General features: G+C 37.7%; 1 protein-coding gene across 1 annotated transcript; it reads right to left on the reverse strand.

The window, feature by feature from the left end:
• Positions 1–1,024: 1,024 nt before the first annotated feature.
• On the reverse strand, positions 1,025–17,463 carry LOC110060863 (uncharacterized). Its single transcript, XM_089293850.1, has 22 exons — positions 17,357–17,463; positions 17,129–17,219; positions 15,208–15,254; positions 14,436–14,489; positions 13,049–13,099; positions 12,488–12,578; positions 11,865–11,955; positions 11,109–11,175; positions 10,541–10,729; positions 9,655–9,702; positions 8,248–8,362; positions 7,276–7,346; positions 6,779–6,864; positions 6,542–6,590; positions 5,543–5,594; positions 5,058–5,179; positions 4,733–4,793; positions 4,204–4,277; positions 3,836–3,916; positions 3,018–3,160; positions 2,653–2,744; positions 1,025–1,765 (listed from the first exon to the last, which is right to left on the reverse strand). The coding sequence occupies exons 1-22, from the start codon at positions 17,432–17,434 to the stop codon at positions 1,758–1,760; spliced, it is 1,761 nt and encodes a 586-aa protein (XP_089149976.1). The 5' UTR covers positions 17,435–17,463; the 3' UTR covers positions 1,025–1,757.
• Between the last annotated feature and the right edge of the window lie 779 nt (positions 17,464–18,242).

Below are 18,242 nucleotides of genomic sequence, written 5' to 3' on the forward strand. Positions count from 1 at the left end.
AGATCTATGACTCGTAGTTTACTGGTTGTGACTCCCAGGACTCACTACAGCCTATTTCTAGATGGATCACTGATCCACGCGTAGCGAGGCTGGAGACCAAGTGTGAAAGGTTTAAGATCAAGTTTTCTTAGAGTTTACAGACTTGACTCAAAGTTGCAAGAGTAAAGGAAAACAATTATGACCTAAATCTAAAAGGCAAACGATACCACAATTTCATACATTAAATGTGATTTTGGATTATGCAACCAAAAATATTATGTTTAATAGGGGTTGGGTCATGTGATTTTCACCCTTCATTTAGGGATGGGTCACTCAGTTGTGCCAAATGGTAGGGGTGGGTCGTGTTTTCTAACCACCACATGCATCCCGCCCCACCCCCCACCCCGCACTTTTTGATCAGTCCTTTACCAACATGGTGTAAAGTCGGTACTCCAGTATCCTCAGACAGTGTACTTGGGATAGGAGCCTTCGCCGACGTAAATTTCATTTAGGGGTGATTAAAAGAGTAATTTCCGACCGGGTTCCGAAAGTTATTCTCTAGAAATGAAGTTGGCGATTACATGGAGAAAGCCTCAGTCCTGAATGACATTCAGCTTGGGATGAAAATTTCAGCGCATTCAAACAGGCTTCAACAAAAGCCCAAGAAAAGATCAAGTATTCAGAATGTAATTCAGCTTAGGCTGAAAAGAGGGCTTCAAAGATGGCTATAATCATCCTCTCAAACTGTGCATATGAAAAGCGCGCAACACTTTCATCGTATTCTTGTCCTCTTGCGGGCGAGCGCCAAGCACAAAAAAGTGTCTGGAAACGGGTTTGTAGATCAGTAACGTCTTAAAAAGTTCACAACCCATCGAGTGATCGGTATCGAGGCAAACGATGATGCAAGCATGTTAATTTTCAATCGTTCCGCGGCTGCTTATTTCTAAGAAAAATAAGGCTGGCGGTGTCCTGTTACGTCTTATTTCTTAAGTGACCTACGGACCAATCTGGATTAGAGCCCACTTAAAAACTCCAAACCAACATATTTGAGAGCAAAGAACTTTAATACAATATTCAATGTTATTTCGTTTACACGTACAGCGACAATCAAAGCTATACAGGTTGTATAACTACCAAAATAATACTTACTAATAAAATCTACAGCAAAAGAGCAATTTTTTTTCAACTGTGAACACAGAAAATTAATGTCATATGAAGTTTGCAACGGCAAATTCATATGAATTTCTGTTGCGACTTCGCTTTATCTATCATTAATTACAAAAATGCAATCCAAGCAACATTGTGCTCTACCACAGACCGTTTACTAACCGGATCCCGGCCTTTTTTATTATTCCGACTCCTCTTCCGCACACTTTCTGACGAAATACAAAAAATGATATATAAAAAAAGAAGCATTTCTTTTGCAACAATAGACTTACTGTACTTGTCCACGAAATAACAACTTCGAAATGTGCGTCACTTAGTGGGAGGGGGGGGGGGGGGGTTGATTTTGTTTTGTTTTACTTCATGCACAGTTAACACAGGTAAGTTAATTACGAAACAACCTTAATTCCGCAAGATGTCTACTTGAAATCATTAAAATACGTAACTGCACTGCCCAAACAGGTGTATCACGGGTGTGGTCGGGTTCAAATGTTCATCCGCTGCAGGATAAGCAGTTTTCAGAGGTTACTATAACGACAGCAAGGGAGGGTTGACAGCACATAGGAGCTGCATAAACGACGAGACATCTTGATGCATCGGACTTGAAGTAGTTACTAGAAAACTAAGAAAGAAGACAAACAAAAGCTTTGGTAGGAGAACAACATTGAGCGCAGTCTTTATCCTGCATTATGCAAAGATGAACATACTTCGTAATATGAAGATGTAATATGACAGACAATGGCTTTAAAATTTACCTTCCTGAAGCTACAGTGGAACCCCGTTAATCCGGTCACCAACAGGCCACAAACATTTGGTCGTATTAACGGGGTGGCCGTATTAAAGGGGTTCTCTAAATATGAAAATGACTGACTGAGCTTTTGCTCGGGCCAGAATAAAGTGGCGTAATAACGAGGTGACTGTATTAACGGGGTGGTAGTAAGGCAGGGTTCCCCTGTATTGAAATATTCTATTGAACAATTCAAGAAGCAAACGACCACAAAATAAGCAAGATCACAGGAAGTCTTCAAGTAGTATCAGCTGTTTCAAAATTATTAACATAAATTAACATAGATCTGCGCATAAATTAGCGTCAGCTATGATATCTGGAATCGGTACCAATCCTTTTACTGAGAGTTGACATTTCGACAATTTCCGCTTCTCTCTGGGCTCGGTGTTGAGCCATATTTAGGTGGCACTTTCAGATTTCTTAGCGGACTGTATTTTGTGTTCGTCATTTTACAAACTTAAGACCAAAGACTAGAAGATCTTTGTGTGTCAATTAACCCTGGGACCCTGTGGGCATCTTCAAGGAAAACCCAAATCAGATGACCCATACTGTGTCTCCTGTGACTCTACGTTCACAGTGATGATCAATTGTAAGTAAACAATAGCTGTACACATTAAGCGATTCTCTGATCGTCAAGTGTAATGGTCTGAATCACTTGGCACGGTCACTACCGATGAACTGCTCATACTCGTAACATTCAGCGAGGTTCTGTGACACTGTACCTGTTAAGGCTTCCTGAGCAAAATACTTCACATCTACATCAGCATCAGCATTAAGTTTATCAAGGACTGGTTTAATCTGGGATGTGATGGTGCTGTGCAAACAAAAGAAACAAACTCAACATGCTTACTTCAATAACCTGCAAAGGCAATTATATGTTAACGTTGGGTAAGCATTTGATAGAACGGTTTTCAACTGAGTACCATAAAAACTAACACCAAACCAATTACTAAACAATTACACTACTCAGCCAATTTCAAAGAAATCGTTGTAAAAACAAAACACTCAATTGAAAACCACTCTAAGCTCTGCAATTATCAGCACTGCACTGGTAAGTTGCAACTGATTTATAGAGGGTACTACTCACTTTGCATCCAGAACAGGAGCGATTTTTTGGAGGGTTTTGGCGACATTGAAGCGAACGTTGGCCACAGAATCAGCTGCTAAACCAATTACGACTGGAAGCATGAGTTTCACCACACTCTCTGGTCCCATGACCTCTGCTAAAACCTGCAACACAACACGCGCGCGAGGTAACTATATTATGACATACACTTTAACCACTACTGACATAAAACAAACTTACCGAAAAATGCAGGTCCGCACTGCGTACATGTGTAGATTACGAGTTATTCCACTGATGGGAATAATTTTACAGACTATTTTTCGTTTAATATACTTAAAACAAAAGTGGATTTTGGAAAAAATGTGAGAGGCCAAGTAGGACTGTCCTCATTACTGCTAAAATGAATTTCACCATGAGACAAATATTCCAAAAAGATATTAGTTCCTAGAGAACTGTTTGGCTGTGAAGAAGGGCACGTGGACACAGCTTTTATCAACAAGATGGTGATAAAGGCAAATTGACCGCTGTAACGAGTTTCAGTTTGCGTTGCTGACGTTTTGAGCGTTCGTCCTTCGTCAGAGCACTTTGCTTTCTGTCACAGTTAATTTACTGAAGTGGTCCTTCAATAAGGGTTTGAAATACATGTACGCTTCTTTGTCCTTTCGCGGCTCAAGGTATTTTGAAACCGAAGTCCGAAAATAAATCCCTAACGATTGAACAAATTTGCTGTCATTTAGTATTGCAGGGTGATAGTCAGTGTACTTCTTGCACACATTTCAGGAAATCAAAAATAGACCTAGTCTGTGCATGATTCCATTCGCGTAAGATCGACAACTTACGTTTACTGAGTAGAGTGTGGTCAGACGGTGAAGATAGTTAGGATTTGTAGCCATGGATAACACCTTGGGAATTACTTGGTTCTAGGAGGGGAGAGAAAAAAATACTACAAGGTTAAAAAGATTCTTCTGGCGTATGCTCCGATATTGACCTACACCAGCCAGGTGTAGGTCAATATGCAGTGTATAGGATAAGCGACATTACATTGACAAGAAAATCACAATGTTTAATCTCTCAGCCAGACGTTTCCACTATGTTTCAAAATAAAACAGCTGTTTTGCTTAGCTTTAAAACCGATGTAGTTCCATATACCTGAATAAATCAAACTAAATAGGTTCCATGTAGACAGTAGGCACAGTCACATTCTTACCTGAGCCCATTCAGCTCCAAACTTTTCCACTAACTTTTTGAGGTTCTTTGCAGCTGCTTCTCGGATAGCATATACTAAACAAGAGAGAAAGTGACAAAAATAAATCAACTAAGCTTCAGTCTGGGCAAGTGTAAGTGGCCCTAAAGCTGACTCTTAACCCTGGATTTCAAGCAGTACTCTACTAAACAATTTTGCTCACTCTCCCCCAGGATATAAATTGTCAAGCTGAAACAACAATATTAGTAATAGTTTAAATAATGCTGCCTGCATTACTACAAAACAAACCGTTTTTTTTTTTGTGTTGTGATCGGATTTTAGCTCTGAAACTGGGAATCTGCAATCTAATGCCCTCACTAATGGCTTCTTTTCTGGTCCAGGCACCAGTCAAGCTCCATATTTGAAACACCGAAAGGAGTAACAAAATTTACCAACATTACAAGGGGAGAGAGATAGATGTAGTTTTGTTCAATCTAAGAATTCCCTACAAACGATGTGATCTGGACCACATTATAGATCTGTACTTGCTTACCATGATCTACAAGCCAAGTCATGCACAGGCTGTTAAGCTTCTCGTCAAAGAACTCTACTCCCTGCAGTAAGAATATAAAGTTGCTCTGAATACCACTGATAACTGTACTACATAATACCACATATGTATGCAAGCAGGACTGGTATAAACACTAAACCAGTAGCACATGTACAGTATAACTAGAAACATTTACTGAATAGAATTTCAGTCTTCAACCATTCAGCTACAATATTTGTTTGCCGTGATTTCAGGTGAAGTTTGGCACACTGCAGCTATAATAACATTAAACACATAACAACATTAAACTTCACAAAATAGAACATACCAACTGACTGGCTAATAATGGCATATATTCTATGATTGCCAGTCGTACACGCCATTTGGTGTCTCCAGCAAGCTCAAAGATAGCAGGTAACAGAGACTGTGACAACTGGTTAACGCCGATAACTGAAAGAAAATAATACAACAACTTCAAATCTGATCCTACATTTTACATACTGTAAGTGGTAAACCTTAAAGTCAGATTACTCAATGGTACATTTCTTTATAGCTTTAGGAGCTTAAAAGCAAGTTAATCACTGAAGAATTGCTGTTGTCACTTGTCAGTTATTAATGTTAACAAGTGGATTCTATCAGACATGTCTTTGTTTACATGCCGTCAACTGTATGGTGCTATTTTGTAGCAGTTTGTATGGATGTATAATAGTTTACATAGGCACTCTCCTGTAGAATGTTCTTGTCCATTGTATTTAACCGCAAGATAAAACTGGCACAAAACAATTCACTTCACAGTTCTGACTGTCACCTCACCTTGATTGACACAGTCCAGGTTAGATATAATATTGAGTCGTACTTCAGGAATCTGAAGAGGAAGAGATTTTTCACATCAAGAAAGCACTACTAATTTGTGAGAACTTATGCTATCAAATTACTGTAAAACCTACAGCTTAGTTGACTTTGATGGCCAGCACAAACTTGACATTATCTTTCAGCAAAGCTCAATACATCCAACATTCTACTGTGGCACAAGGCCTAGACTAGGAACAGTCACAAGTTTTCCTAGATTCTATACACGAGTGAAGTTTATTATTATACATTTCTACTTTATTATGCAAGTCAGGATGGAAATCACCAGAATGTGATACACACTGTAGCCAACCGTTATTTTAACCAGAAATATATCATAACCAAACAAGTCATCTTTGAGTTTGTTAATGAACATCTCTATGGGAAGTTTGACAATTACAGTATTTTCTCATTATATAGTTTTTTAATATTTTACAATTATTCCTATTCTCTTTCAATTAGTATGGAAAAGCTTCATACATAATTGACACTTAAATAATGGTACATGTAACATAAATGGTGTTTGACACTGACTTGCATACATCTGAAAGACAATGTTTATAACAACTGAGAAAGACATTCAACCAAAAAACTTCAGCCTTTGTGAGTTTCAAGAAGGCAACAGAATGACCAGCTATCCATTTTACATGTATGTTAGTTACTGACGTCCATGCCTAATGACAATTTTCGCATATTTGGTATGAATAAAGGTTTGACTTTCCATCAATTTACTTTACTTACTTAGCTATAATTCACGAAAAACTTTAACAACAGAAAAAACCACTTCATGTAAATTTAACTTAACATGTCCTGTGTCCAATGCTGCGATAGAGAACTTTCAATTCTCATGATAAGATAACCTTAGGACTCTGTCTTGTTAGTGCATGAACATTTAGTGTCAGTTCTTTGGTTATGTTTGAAAATAAACTGAGGTGCTTTAGTGTAAAGGGTGAACAACTTTACCTCATCTTTTAACATTGTGAGGAACAGTGGAAGAAGGTGTTCAATAGTGCTAGAAAGTAAAAATATGAGGAAAGGAAAAAAAATTAAACACATACAAACTTCCATGATTTACTTGTTAGTTAATGAACATGTATTTGTAGAAAAGAATGTGCAGTCTTAGACTAATAAAAGCACATACATGTATAGTAGAACAACAGAAAAAAAAACAATGGCCTTTACAAATGTAATTGTACTTACTTATCGTTTCCTAACATGGGTGAAAGTCCCATTATAACCGATGCTAAGGCAGATTTTACATGTTGGTTAGGATCCATTACCAAGTCCTACAGTAAAACAAACAATATTGACAACAAGCATTATACCAAACAATTTTTCGCTTTACATTGGGGAGAACACATTGAAAATATCTAGGTTTTCACAAAGGTCTCATGGCCTATCAGTAAATCCTCATCAAACTATGCCTCTTGACCGACAAAAATAAGGAAGAGTTCTGTTTCTGATGTAATCACGGCAAGTAGATGAAGAGATTTAAAAATGATAGGGTCACACTAGTGGAAAAACAATGAAAATGGGTCAGTATGTTTACACACTGATAATTACTACTTGCTGTTCTATTGTATATATGACATACAATCATGTTTACTTAGCACATGTTCATGTTACTCTTGCCGGTACCTACGTTAAACTTCAACAAAACATTTATAAGAAGAAAACCCAGTAACATGACACCATACCTTGACACATGGAAGTAAATGTGTCATTAAGACCTGTTCACGAACATCCTCAGGAACCTTTTCAGCAAAATCTGGAAAATCAAAAGTTAGTCCGACCAGTGTTCATGAAAAAATACCCTCCATGTTGGTTACAAGAAGCAACTCAAACAAGAAAAAAACAAACTATTTTTCTGCAATTCAACCATCCCAACATCACCATCATAGGAGTTCAGAGGAGAAGAATGATTTGAACACCTTTATGGCCAACACAGAATCCAAACAAAAGCCAGGTATACAAGATCCTACTGATTTTACAAGCTAAAAATAATTTTAGCTTTAGTTTCACAAATTTTTTGGAATTAAGGTGGCTGGTTTCTAGCCCTTTTCAGCAGTCATACTTTGACAGGTCAATACTACCACTCTTCATCAAGGGCACTCTTCATCAAAAGTTTTGAAAATTTAAGGTGGCTCTGAACCCTACATAATAATTGTTTTAAACTCTGCCAAAAAGTTGCATCTTATGATGCTTATTAAAATTTGATAATATAAAAAAAAAATTACAATGCCATTTTTGAATGGTAAGCCCCTCGAGCTATAATTAAGGCTGTTTTTAGCAAGTCATACTGTTGCTATGGTAACCTATTGTGTCATGAAAATGATAACAATGTGTTCACAAATGATTGGGCATTTTGTTGATATCATGATTGTAGCATAGAGTGATAAAGAGTGGTTATAACCACCCATCAAAATCTGTTTTGAGCCACCTTAAAGCTAAATCAAGGGTGTTTTTAACAGGTCGTACTGTTGCTATGGTAACATATTAGCTCATCAAGGGGACGACAACTTGTTCACCAAAGGTTGGCCTTAATGTGATACTCTTATTGCAGCATCAATTGATATAGAGTTGGTGGTATTGAACATCAAAGGATGACTGCTGGAAAGAGCTAGAAACTGTTACCAACCACCTTAAAAAGCAGTTATTAGACCAAGTACCTTTTACTTTTCCTGCTGCTGCAGCTCTGACTTCAGCTTCACAATCTTTTAGTAATCCTGCAAATGCTGGCACTAAATCACTCTTGGTGATTTCTGATCCAACAGCATTTTGTAACTAAACAGAAGAGAAATGAGTCTGGTTCAGCTTTGCACCTGCTATGAGAATTTGTTCATAACATGAACACACCAGCAAATCTTTTTCCTAACCAGTTAAAGAACCCTAGTCAGCCTCCACCATTTTTGATGCCATCGAAATTGTGTGGTTCCAGAAAATATCCATACCACCATGGATGAAAATTGAAATTCCTCAGGGGTGGAGGTCAAAGACCCAGGAAATTCTGGAGGGGAGGGGGGTTCAACGATAGATTTAGTTTCTAGATGTCCTTCAAGTCAATATGGATTCAAGTATCGATCTACAGTAGCTGTTCAAAAATCATTTCTTACCTACTAAGTTGCCATTTTATCTATTCTCTTTTAAAGCATGTTTAAATAAACTGCTCTATGTATTTCTTGTGTGTATCTTCAGATGTTATGATTGATTGAGAATAAACAGCGGTGACATGCTATGCAGACGGTTAGGCGTTTGGAGTGTTTACTTCAACTTTAACACACTTTCTTGCCAAAACTATTTTTTCCAGAGGGTATGGGGGGGGGGGGGGTGGGGGGGGGGACATAATACTTGTGGAAATTCCGGACGGGTGGAGGGGGGGGTTATTTTTGTGTTCAAAAAATGGAAATTCTGGGGAGGAGGGGGGCTTACGCCAAATTCCCTCTGTGGTGGTGTTATGGATATTTTCTGGAATCACACATTATCAATATTGCATGGTGAAGGGAAATCTTATTGCTTTACTGTAAGTTGTGTTCCTGAAAGTACAGTGTATATTTAATCATCTTTAGTAGTTTCACAGTGATTTCCTTTCTTTCTCTCATGTAAACAAAAACAAAGGTGTGGCTGACTAGGGCCCTTTAACAAGTAAAAATTATAAACAGTATAATTGAAGGGGTGTGCAGAAAAAGACCCTAAGTGACATCTGATAGACTGCAAAATTCTCCTAGCAAATTGCCTTCCACTTCTTTAAATGAAAAAAGGAGAATTTGACATGAGATCAAGAGTTGCTTAGGGCTTTTTTCCGTGCACCCCTACAATTGTGACTTGGCTTACACAATATTATGCATTTTCCCATTCTTGGCATCAGTTAAATGCTTTTCCATGAGGTTCTCATTAGTTCACCAAATAAGCTGCTTTTCTTGTGGTTGGCAAGATTAGCAACCCCCTCTTGATTGGCAGATCAGTTATTTAATCTCAACATCTTGACCAATATTAAAATCTTCTTATTGGTCTCATTGGACCTGAAAGAATTTGATTGTTATAAAACAAAGGCTAACAGGTTTTTGGAAGCTACCTACCTCTGTAAATTTATCTGCAACCATGTAACGCACTCTCCATGACTTGTCCTGAAAGAGGAATACTCAATGTTATATTGAATGTTTTGTTATACAAGACTTTCTGAATCAAGATCATTTTATTGGTTTTTATTGTTTAGCTTTGAATTCAGCAGGAGGTCTGCCCCTTGAGGAAATCAATACAAGACAAGGCAATAAATGGTGGGGGTGTGACCCAGAGGCTCAGGGACTGGATTTGTAATCTGGAGGTCATAAGTTCAAATCCTACTCCTAGCCACCACATGAATTTGTGTTCAGCAGTCCCGAATTCAACTCCTCCACATCTTGTCACATTTGCCTCCAAACCAGTTGGGATTTTTAACAAGTTTTCACTTCTATTTACAATATTTGTTTCTTCATATATAGTGTCCCCAATTAGCACAGCAGTACTATTAAAAATACATGTACTAAGACACTAATAAATAAAGTAAATTTTTTAAAAAAATAATTTTCACTTTGTTCTGAGTGGTTTACTTACAAGTAAACCACTTTCCTTTGAAGTTGACAATTGAGTCTGTTGGTTACATGTCAGCCGAATGTTAGTGATATGGTGAAACATATACATGCAAGGTACCAATCAGCTGCTGGCAAACTAAAGGGGAAACTATTGCATGTAATTACAGTTGTATTTCACAATTTGAGCTAACACTCCAAATTTTATTGGAAGCTTTGCAAACAAGATGACCAAAGCCTTTTGATTAAATTAAAAGGCCTTGGCCATGCTACATGTATTTTCAATGAATTTTGCAGTATTGTTGTGCGCAACACCATTTCAGTCTCTTTAACTTTCTTGTTCAGCTTAACATTAATTTTCTATGTTTTCAATGGGATAAACTAAAGTTCTTGCTACCTGTGCCGCAGCTCTGACTGTGGGCATAAGAAGAGATTCTTTATCCTCATCAGGCAGAACTGATGCAATACTTGAACAGCCCTCGACAGCAAGTAGTCTCACAGAGTCCTGCTCATCATTAGCTAAGTTATTGAACAGTGACACTAGGTCTGCTTTGACAAACTCAAGCTCCACACATTTTGCAAATTCCTGAAATGATGGCACGTACAAATAAGGTGGATGATAAAGATAAAGATAATATCATGACTCATATTCATGTTGCCTGGTAGTAACTAACGAAAAGCATAAACTTTACACTCAACATTGAGACGTGACTGTACAGGACCCAAAAGCTCTGATCCGCCGCATTTCTGAGTCTGAATTCTTGTGTTCACACTTACATGTATGTATAAAATGTATTTTTTCAAATTGTGTATACCAGGCTTAAGCAGGGTAACAAGAGAAATTGACTAATCTGTTAAAGAATTTGTGGATCCTACTGGATAATGATAAGCTACTGATGGTTATTTTCAGGATTTTAATAACATATGCTGACAGTACAACCAGGTAATATTACAAACATACTTACTCCTAGTTTTCCAGAAGCTGCTCTTCTTACCATGGGCGTGTCATCTGCGCACAAGTTTTTAAAATGGCTGGGGAAGAAAGAATATTATCGACAGCATACAGTTAATTCTTAGCAAAACCCTCTGTGGTACTCTCAAGACGTTTATACTGCGCAACATACATGTAACTTTTTGTTATCATATTTGGTTCTGACACTCTCTACATCAAGTTGTTCAAAGGGCAGATGATGCAATCTATCAGATACATGTAAATTACTATCCAGTGGATAAATGTTGATAAAAACCAGGACATTATGCACTGGATAGTGACCAAGGAACTAACCTTTGAACAGCTAGGGGTTGATGATGTTAAAAAAAAGCTGTCAAGTAAACTACATGTTCATGTACAACCACTTTCTTACAACTGAAGAAGACTTTCTGATAACACACATTTTTGTACTGTATTTTACAAACTGCTATTCGATATGACGTGGTCTTATTTTCTACCTCCACAATGTACAGGTTGTACAATCATGTGAGTTAATTAACAACTACTACTCTATTTGCACACAAGCACTTTACCCTTGGCCAAAAAAATCAAGGAATTTCTTTCAAAGATGTTTTATGATCTATCCCATAGTTTATCTTGAGGATGAAAAGGGTGAAATGTGGCTGGAATGCGGAGGCAAAAACAATGATCTGTAATTCACATACAGTACAAACTGCCACGTCAATACATGGAAGATATGCAATTTACTCTTTATTGCTTGTTTTCTTACACTCTTAACTCTGCCTTAAGGTTTGCATTGACTCGAGGATATGCCACAGAGAACAGACCACAGGCTGATGTTCTTGAGGTAAACCAGTCCCCTGAAATAAGAAAACAGGATTGTTACCACAATCACTGACTCTTCTGTTTCTTCTAATGTTGCTTCACTCTATCTATCACTCTTGCCAGGCAATCTGTGAGACAACTGCGCAAAAATGATCTGCGAAGTCTAAGAATCGTAATGCAAAATCAATACACATCATATTCTCAGCAACTTCACAACTCAGTGGCAGAGAAGTTGAACCAGGCCATGGATTCAAATGTTCTTGTGGCCTTAGATTTAGGCTTTGAACTTCGTCTGTGCTATTTTCTACAAAATTATAAAATTACTACAGCTGAATGATAGTAATATGAACTCGGTTATTTCGAATTCCTCATTATTTCAAATTCAAAACCACTTCCCTTGGATTTGTCCTTCAGTCATTTACTATCAGCCATTTTGAACTCCCACTGTTTTGAACTATTTTTCGTTTCCCCGGAGAGTTTAAAATAGTGGGGTTCAACTGTATTCATATAATGCACTAGTATTATATCACCCAAACTACATTGTATATATATGAGATCCAAACAAACCTTGGGACAACCTCTTAACAAGTGGAACAAAATGATTTTCCAGATCTTGCGTTGAATGTTCTGCTGCGATTGTTCGTAAGGATTCAACTGCCTGTGTATCAACAAAAAGAAATTATCATACAATGTACAGAATGTTTCATAACATAGGCATGCTCAAAAGGGTTCCAGATAGGTTTTGAACGCAGGGTGTCAATAACAAATTCCTACATGTCAATTCCTACTGTTCCAACCAAATCGTTATAAATTTTCTATTAATTTGTCAAGTCATGTAGCTGACCTTGTCGGGCTTTTGACCCCCTTGCTTATCTAGAACACTGGTTCAAAATAGATGTCACTTAAAGCCAGTAGCATCTTTAATTTGAATCCTGGTATCATAAGGTCTAATACAATAACCCTAACCCACTGAACAACATCTACCACTCCTCTGTGGATACAAGGTATATCAGTATAATTATTGTGTGGCCATGGCAGGGAATGCAAGTTATTTGTCCCAGCAATAAGAGGGGAATGAAGACTGTGCAGGTACAGTGTTCTAGCAAAACAAAAATTTAATTGCCTTACCTTGTCCCTTACTACTGTTTCTTCAACTGTTGCTAAACTCTCCAGTGGAGGCTTGAATGAACAAAACATGAAAATTGTCAAACATATGTACATGATATACCACATCATCTGACAGGGTGAAGAAAAATCACATGGTGGGCACTATGGGTACAGTGTTTCAATTTTTTCCCTTAGTACCCATGAAAACTGTACTAATGTACTATCAGTTATACACATGACTGAGATGAACAACATGTTTATTCTCATAGTCTGCTAATCAGCCTTACTAAGGTAAAAGCAAGAAATATGATTCCCATCTTGTGCCAGGTATAGGATTATGGAAAACACACTGGATTATGAGGAAATTTCACCAATTAACAAAATTGATAATAAAGCCTTTCCAATGTACCGGGCGGCAGTGAAATGAAAAGCAGTTCAAAGTCTTACCCACAGTTTAAGCTCCTTAATAAGAGTAAACTTATTGAACATCATGCCCACCAACTTTGACATACATGTATGCTTGATCTGTTTAGATCTAGCATTTTGTTGACAGCTATTTCCTCATTTCATAAAGGTTTTCTGTAGAATTTTGCACGAAGAATTTGTTGTTGCACTCTTGTAATATCTGTAACTTAGTAACCAGGCATTATATCACATGATGAAAAATTAGTTTCCAGGCTCTTTGCCTAAAGTAGGTTAGAATGCCTGGAGGTTTAAAATTTGTCACAAACAAAATGGTGTGTTTTCCTCGCTGACAAAAAAAAACTACTTCCAAATAATCAATCTCTTCAGAAATTTTACTTGTGGGGATGTTAAGCAGCTGCTTTATCCCTAATATGAAACACTTTTTTCTGTTTAATGTGGAGAAAAGATCTGATTATGCAGAGGATGCGGAAGTTAGCGAATTATGTGGATAGGCACCACCACATCCTGTCAAATGCGATGCCCTGTTGTACAGAACGTGCGTTACAAATTTAATTGTTATAATTGTCATTTAGCTTATGCCATTGATAAATTGTCGCACACACAAATACAAACACATATCTTCAGAGGACTAACAGAAGATTTACATTTTCTTTATGTTGAGATGCTACCACCAGTATTGCAGTATTAAATGGACTGGAGCATTTAATTTACACAGACATGCAACAACAACTTGTAAGTGTGTAAAAGCCATGACAAAGTTTGAAGGTGCACTATACAAATGTTTAAACTCAAAGTGAGATGGTTAATACTGAGATTTGAACGAAGCTCTGTGTGACTGTGGCTATGAATGATAAACTCTTTTAGAATTGAAAGATATGTTCACTTGCAACTTGTTGTTAGACATATGTGCAAACCAAACTTGTTTCTGGTTAGCAGTACTTGAACAAACCCTCTTTGAAAATAACTGACTGGCAAATCTTACCAGTAAGCAATGAACATACTCTGGTCCTCCAACTAATGGTGTGAATGTCCCAAGCTAAGGTGAAGAAAAAATTATTTCAACCAACATAAAATCCTATTTCACAATTCTACAAATAAAAATAATAACTCATCGTTTGTTTGTTTGTTTGTTTGTTCGTTCGTTCGTTCGTTCGTTCGCTCGCTCGCTCGCTCGCTCGCTCGCTCGCTCGTTCGTTCGTTCGTTCGTTCGTTCGTTCGTTCGTTCGTTCGTTCGTTCGTTCGTTCGTTCGTTCGTTCGTTCGTTCGTTCGTTCGTTCAAGACATGAGGTGCTTGTCCACTATGGAGTTCTGAAGATCATCAATCACATTACATCTTCAGCTTATCATCAACATGGAAGGCTTAGGGATAATTTCTTGCTCTATCTTTTGCAGTTGGTGTGACTCAGTCTTTTCGGTCAAAGAAACAGCAGGCTGATGTACTATATTCAAAGGACATTTATTTCAAATTCTCCTGAAGATGCTACATTTGCCTTCAAAATAAACATTGCTTGGAACATGTTGTTGATATCTACCGGCAATTCTTTGAGAACAAAAACTTCCATGAATTGTGCGATTCAAGGCGATTTGAGGTCTATTGTGCAAAATTGCACCATCCCCTAATATTTATCAGAAGGCCTGTACAGGGTAAATACATACAGATTTGTGGTACAGTGTTAAATCTTTCCTACAGGAAAAGTCAGTTCTTATAAATGACCTTCTGAAAGTACAGAGTAATTTATTATAGCAAAACTAACCTGCTCTGCAAGTGCTAACAGGACTTCATCTTCATCATAAATGGTATCTTGATATAAAAAAAACAATCTGTTAATCAAGACTTTTCGATCTAGAATCAGTTCAACGATCTAAAGATTCTCAGTTGGATCTTTAGCCACGAGGTATTACAGTATTCCTGTGTAACAAATCTTTCCCATGGCACTGATACAACTTTGCGTGTTTGGATAAAAGGCAACAAGTTGAACTTTCAAATTGCACATGATCAGGTTGTGCACCTTGAAACTGCAACAAATTTGTGTGCCAGCTGGCATCAAGCAAATAGTGTCTTGGCTGTCTATATTTTTGAGTTGGGAGGTGTAACAAAACACTTCATGACTGGCCCCATGGGAAACAATGAGTTTTGTTTCCCATTGGCTCTAAATGTTCCCCTCGGCTTCGCCTTGGGGAATATTGAGGGTCTCGGGGAAACAAAACTCACTGTTTCCCTTAGGGCCAGACGTTAATTTCTTAAAGAGAGACCTGGACATGCCATGTTCTGGCACAGTGGCCTCTATGTCTACTTGTTGACATCTTTGGGGAAAAACAACACTATTCTTGGCATTTTATACACATAAACTGTTGACAGAGAAGGACTGGTGACTAATTCAAATAGTATATGCGGTCCAAAAAATGTGAAGCCATACAGGAGAAAAGTGCAGCCAGTGCATTTAATTTGATTAAAAAGTGGCTGTCCCCTGGACGCCTGGAAGCCCATCTGGCTAAAAGCCTGCCAGGGCTCTCAATGAGATTTGAAGTAGGTGACAATCTCGGTGCAGCACCAGTTAGAGAACAAGAGAGGCTTGCAACAGCTTCCTCTACAGGGTTAATTTTTGAAAACAGATTTTGTAATAGCATGTGATTCACAACTGAATAACAACCAGAGCTCCAGGTATCAGGTCTTATTGAAAGCACTGAATGCCACTATTCCCTTAAAGACAAATGACTTTGGACCATTCATGGTACACAAAGTATCTGGTAACTGTTATAAAATGTTCAGTCTCAAGAAATATCCATACTTTACCAACTGCATGGAAGATCAAATCCTTTTAATCAAAAATTTACTGCGAGAACACTTTGACTATGTACCCTTGACATTTATTTGTATATTTTTGGGGTGACTATAGAATATAGTATTAACAAAATAAACTAGCATTTGTACACTGGAAAAATGCTAATCATTTAAATTATATGAAGAGTCTTCATTTTATAGTCACCAAAAAATGTGTGAAAAGTCACAAGTTTCATAGTTTGAGTGTCCTTACTATGTAAACTAGTGCTTTACTGTTTAAATAATTAGATACTTTCAGAATTAGTGTAACCTTTCTTCACCTTTTTTATTCTTGCAATACAAAGCTTTACTTTAGTCAGTAGGAGCTGTCGAACAGCAGCTTCATCATAAAATTATCACCATAACAGAAACAGCCCCAAGCTAATCTCCAAGAATATCAAAGTTATTCACGTTTTCTTCGTTCAAAACATGTATGTTTTACAATCTAATTAAAGATAATTTTCCCTTATCAACATTTTGTTGCTATTTTCAGCCAAACGAAAAAAGTTCTTGTTTTGTGTAAATATGGATGTGGCACGTTTATCCAAAACATGAGCTTAACGCTTACATCTCCGAGCTCATGAACCTCAACCCATGAAAAACTTAACAAGATATCAGCTTGAGCCTAACTTTTCTAGATGTAAACATCGTTTTGAAACGCGTCCACACAAACTGAATAATTGAACACTAATCTACGTACACCAACACATGTTATACGTTTTAAAAAAGATGTGAATTTCCTGAAATTTTATGTCAAAACGCGATTATAAAATTCACAAAAGCTTGATCGTTCTATCATGTCTGAGTTCGTACAAATTTGAGTACGACAAAAAGCATAATTACTGATAACCTACCTGTTAGAAAAGGTATGAGTTCACTTCTTGTTCTTTCCACACCCAAAGCTAAGGCAATGGTCGAGAGTTTCTTGATAGAGTTCAGCCGTAGCTAAAAGTGTTAGGAAAAGTCAGATTACCACGAAGTTAGTTGACGAATGCTCGAAGCTCAAGACGCCACGAAAAAACCCGAAAATCCATTCATAAAGAAAGCAAAAGGAATATAAACCAATATATTTCGTTTTGTACCTGAACATCTTCGTTTCTAAGCTCATCTATCAGTACAGCAATCGGATAAAGTGAGTCATCTCCGTCACCAGACGCCATGTTGTCAGTCGGTAAAACCCTTATTTCGTTGCCGCTTGAGCCGCTGCAAATTACCCGTCAACCTCTTCGAGTTAAACTCGCTCCAGGGTGCTGATCGTGTATGTGGGTTGATCTGGACAGAGGGGGAAACTGTGAAAGGAAAAGCCTGCAGTTTCGTCTGAATCTAGCAGGGATAAATTTTCTATCCTTTTCAAAATGGCAGTAAAATAGGCTTACTAGTTCAATGGCAAAGAGTTGCCTCAATGGGTTGAGTAATGAATATTGTATAAGAGTATAATCAAATAAGTAAATTTAGGGACCTACTGAATTAGTCTTCACCATTTCACAGTTGCCTGGCCTGTGGGTGACCGGGGGTACTTCCTTATGTATAGAGGCTATATATTTAGGTATGTGCTGTCCAAAAGCGCATGTTGCTTTTTAGCTGTTTTGGTCTGAAATAGGCAATATTTTTCATTTCACGAGGAGGCGCGTGGAGGCTCTTTTTTTTCTTTTTTTTAATAACACTTTCGAACTTTTAGTAGCCTGCGTAGCAAGCGTTTCTGTGGGGTTCGGGAGCAAAGAATTACGGCGCGAAAAATGGAGCGAAAATCCGAAAATCCCGTTCCGAGGAACGGAATTTTCTCGCGGTTCTATTAGCCTCCATGCACAAACTATAGACCATTGTCACCTTTAATCGTTACATATGTACCTTTTTCTTTTTTTGTGTTAATATTGTAATTTCAAAACTGTTAGTGCAAAATAAAGTGAAGTTGAAGTTGACTCGGTCTTTCTTTGCTCCCAAACCCCGCGGGAACGCTTGCTTCGCCGG

This window comes from Orbicella faveolata, unplaced genomic scaffold (assembly GCF_042242905.1).
Source record: "Orbicella faveolata isolate gen_17 unplaced genomic scaffold, um_ofav_v1 contig_25, whole genome shotgun sequence".
Classification (NCBI taxonomy): domain Eukaryota; kingdom Metazoa; phylum Cnidaria; class Anthozoa; order Scleractinia; family Merulinidae; genus Orbicella; species Orbicella faveolata.

Excerpts from the sequence above, each read along its gene's own strand:
- LOC110060863 (XM_089293850.1), bottom strand. The coding sequence starts at position 17,434 with ATGGCGTCTGGTGACGGAGATGACTCACTTTATCCGATTGCTGTACTG. Across the intron at positions 17,220-17,356 it reads TTAGAAACGAAGATGTTCAG|CTACGGCTGAACTCTATCAA; the intron begins GTACAAAACGAA and ends TAACACTTTTAG. Across the intron at positions 5,180-5,542 it reads CCTGGACTGTGTCAATCAAG|TTATCGGCGTTAACCAGTTG; the intron begins GTGAGGTGACAG and ends ATTTTCTTTCAG.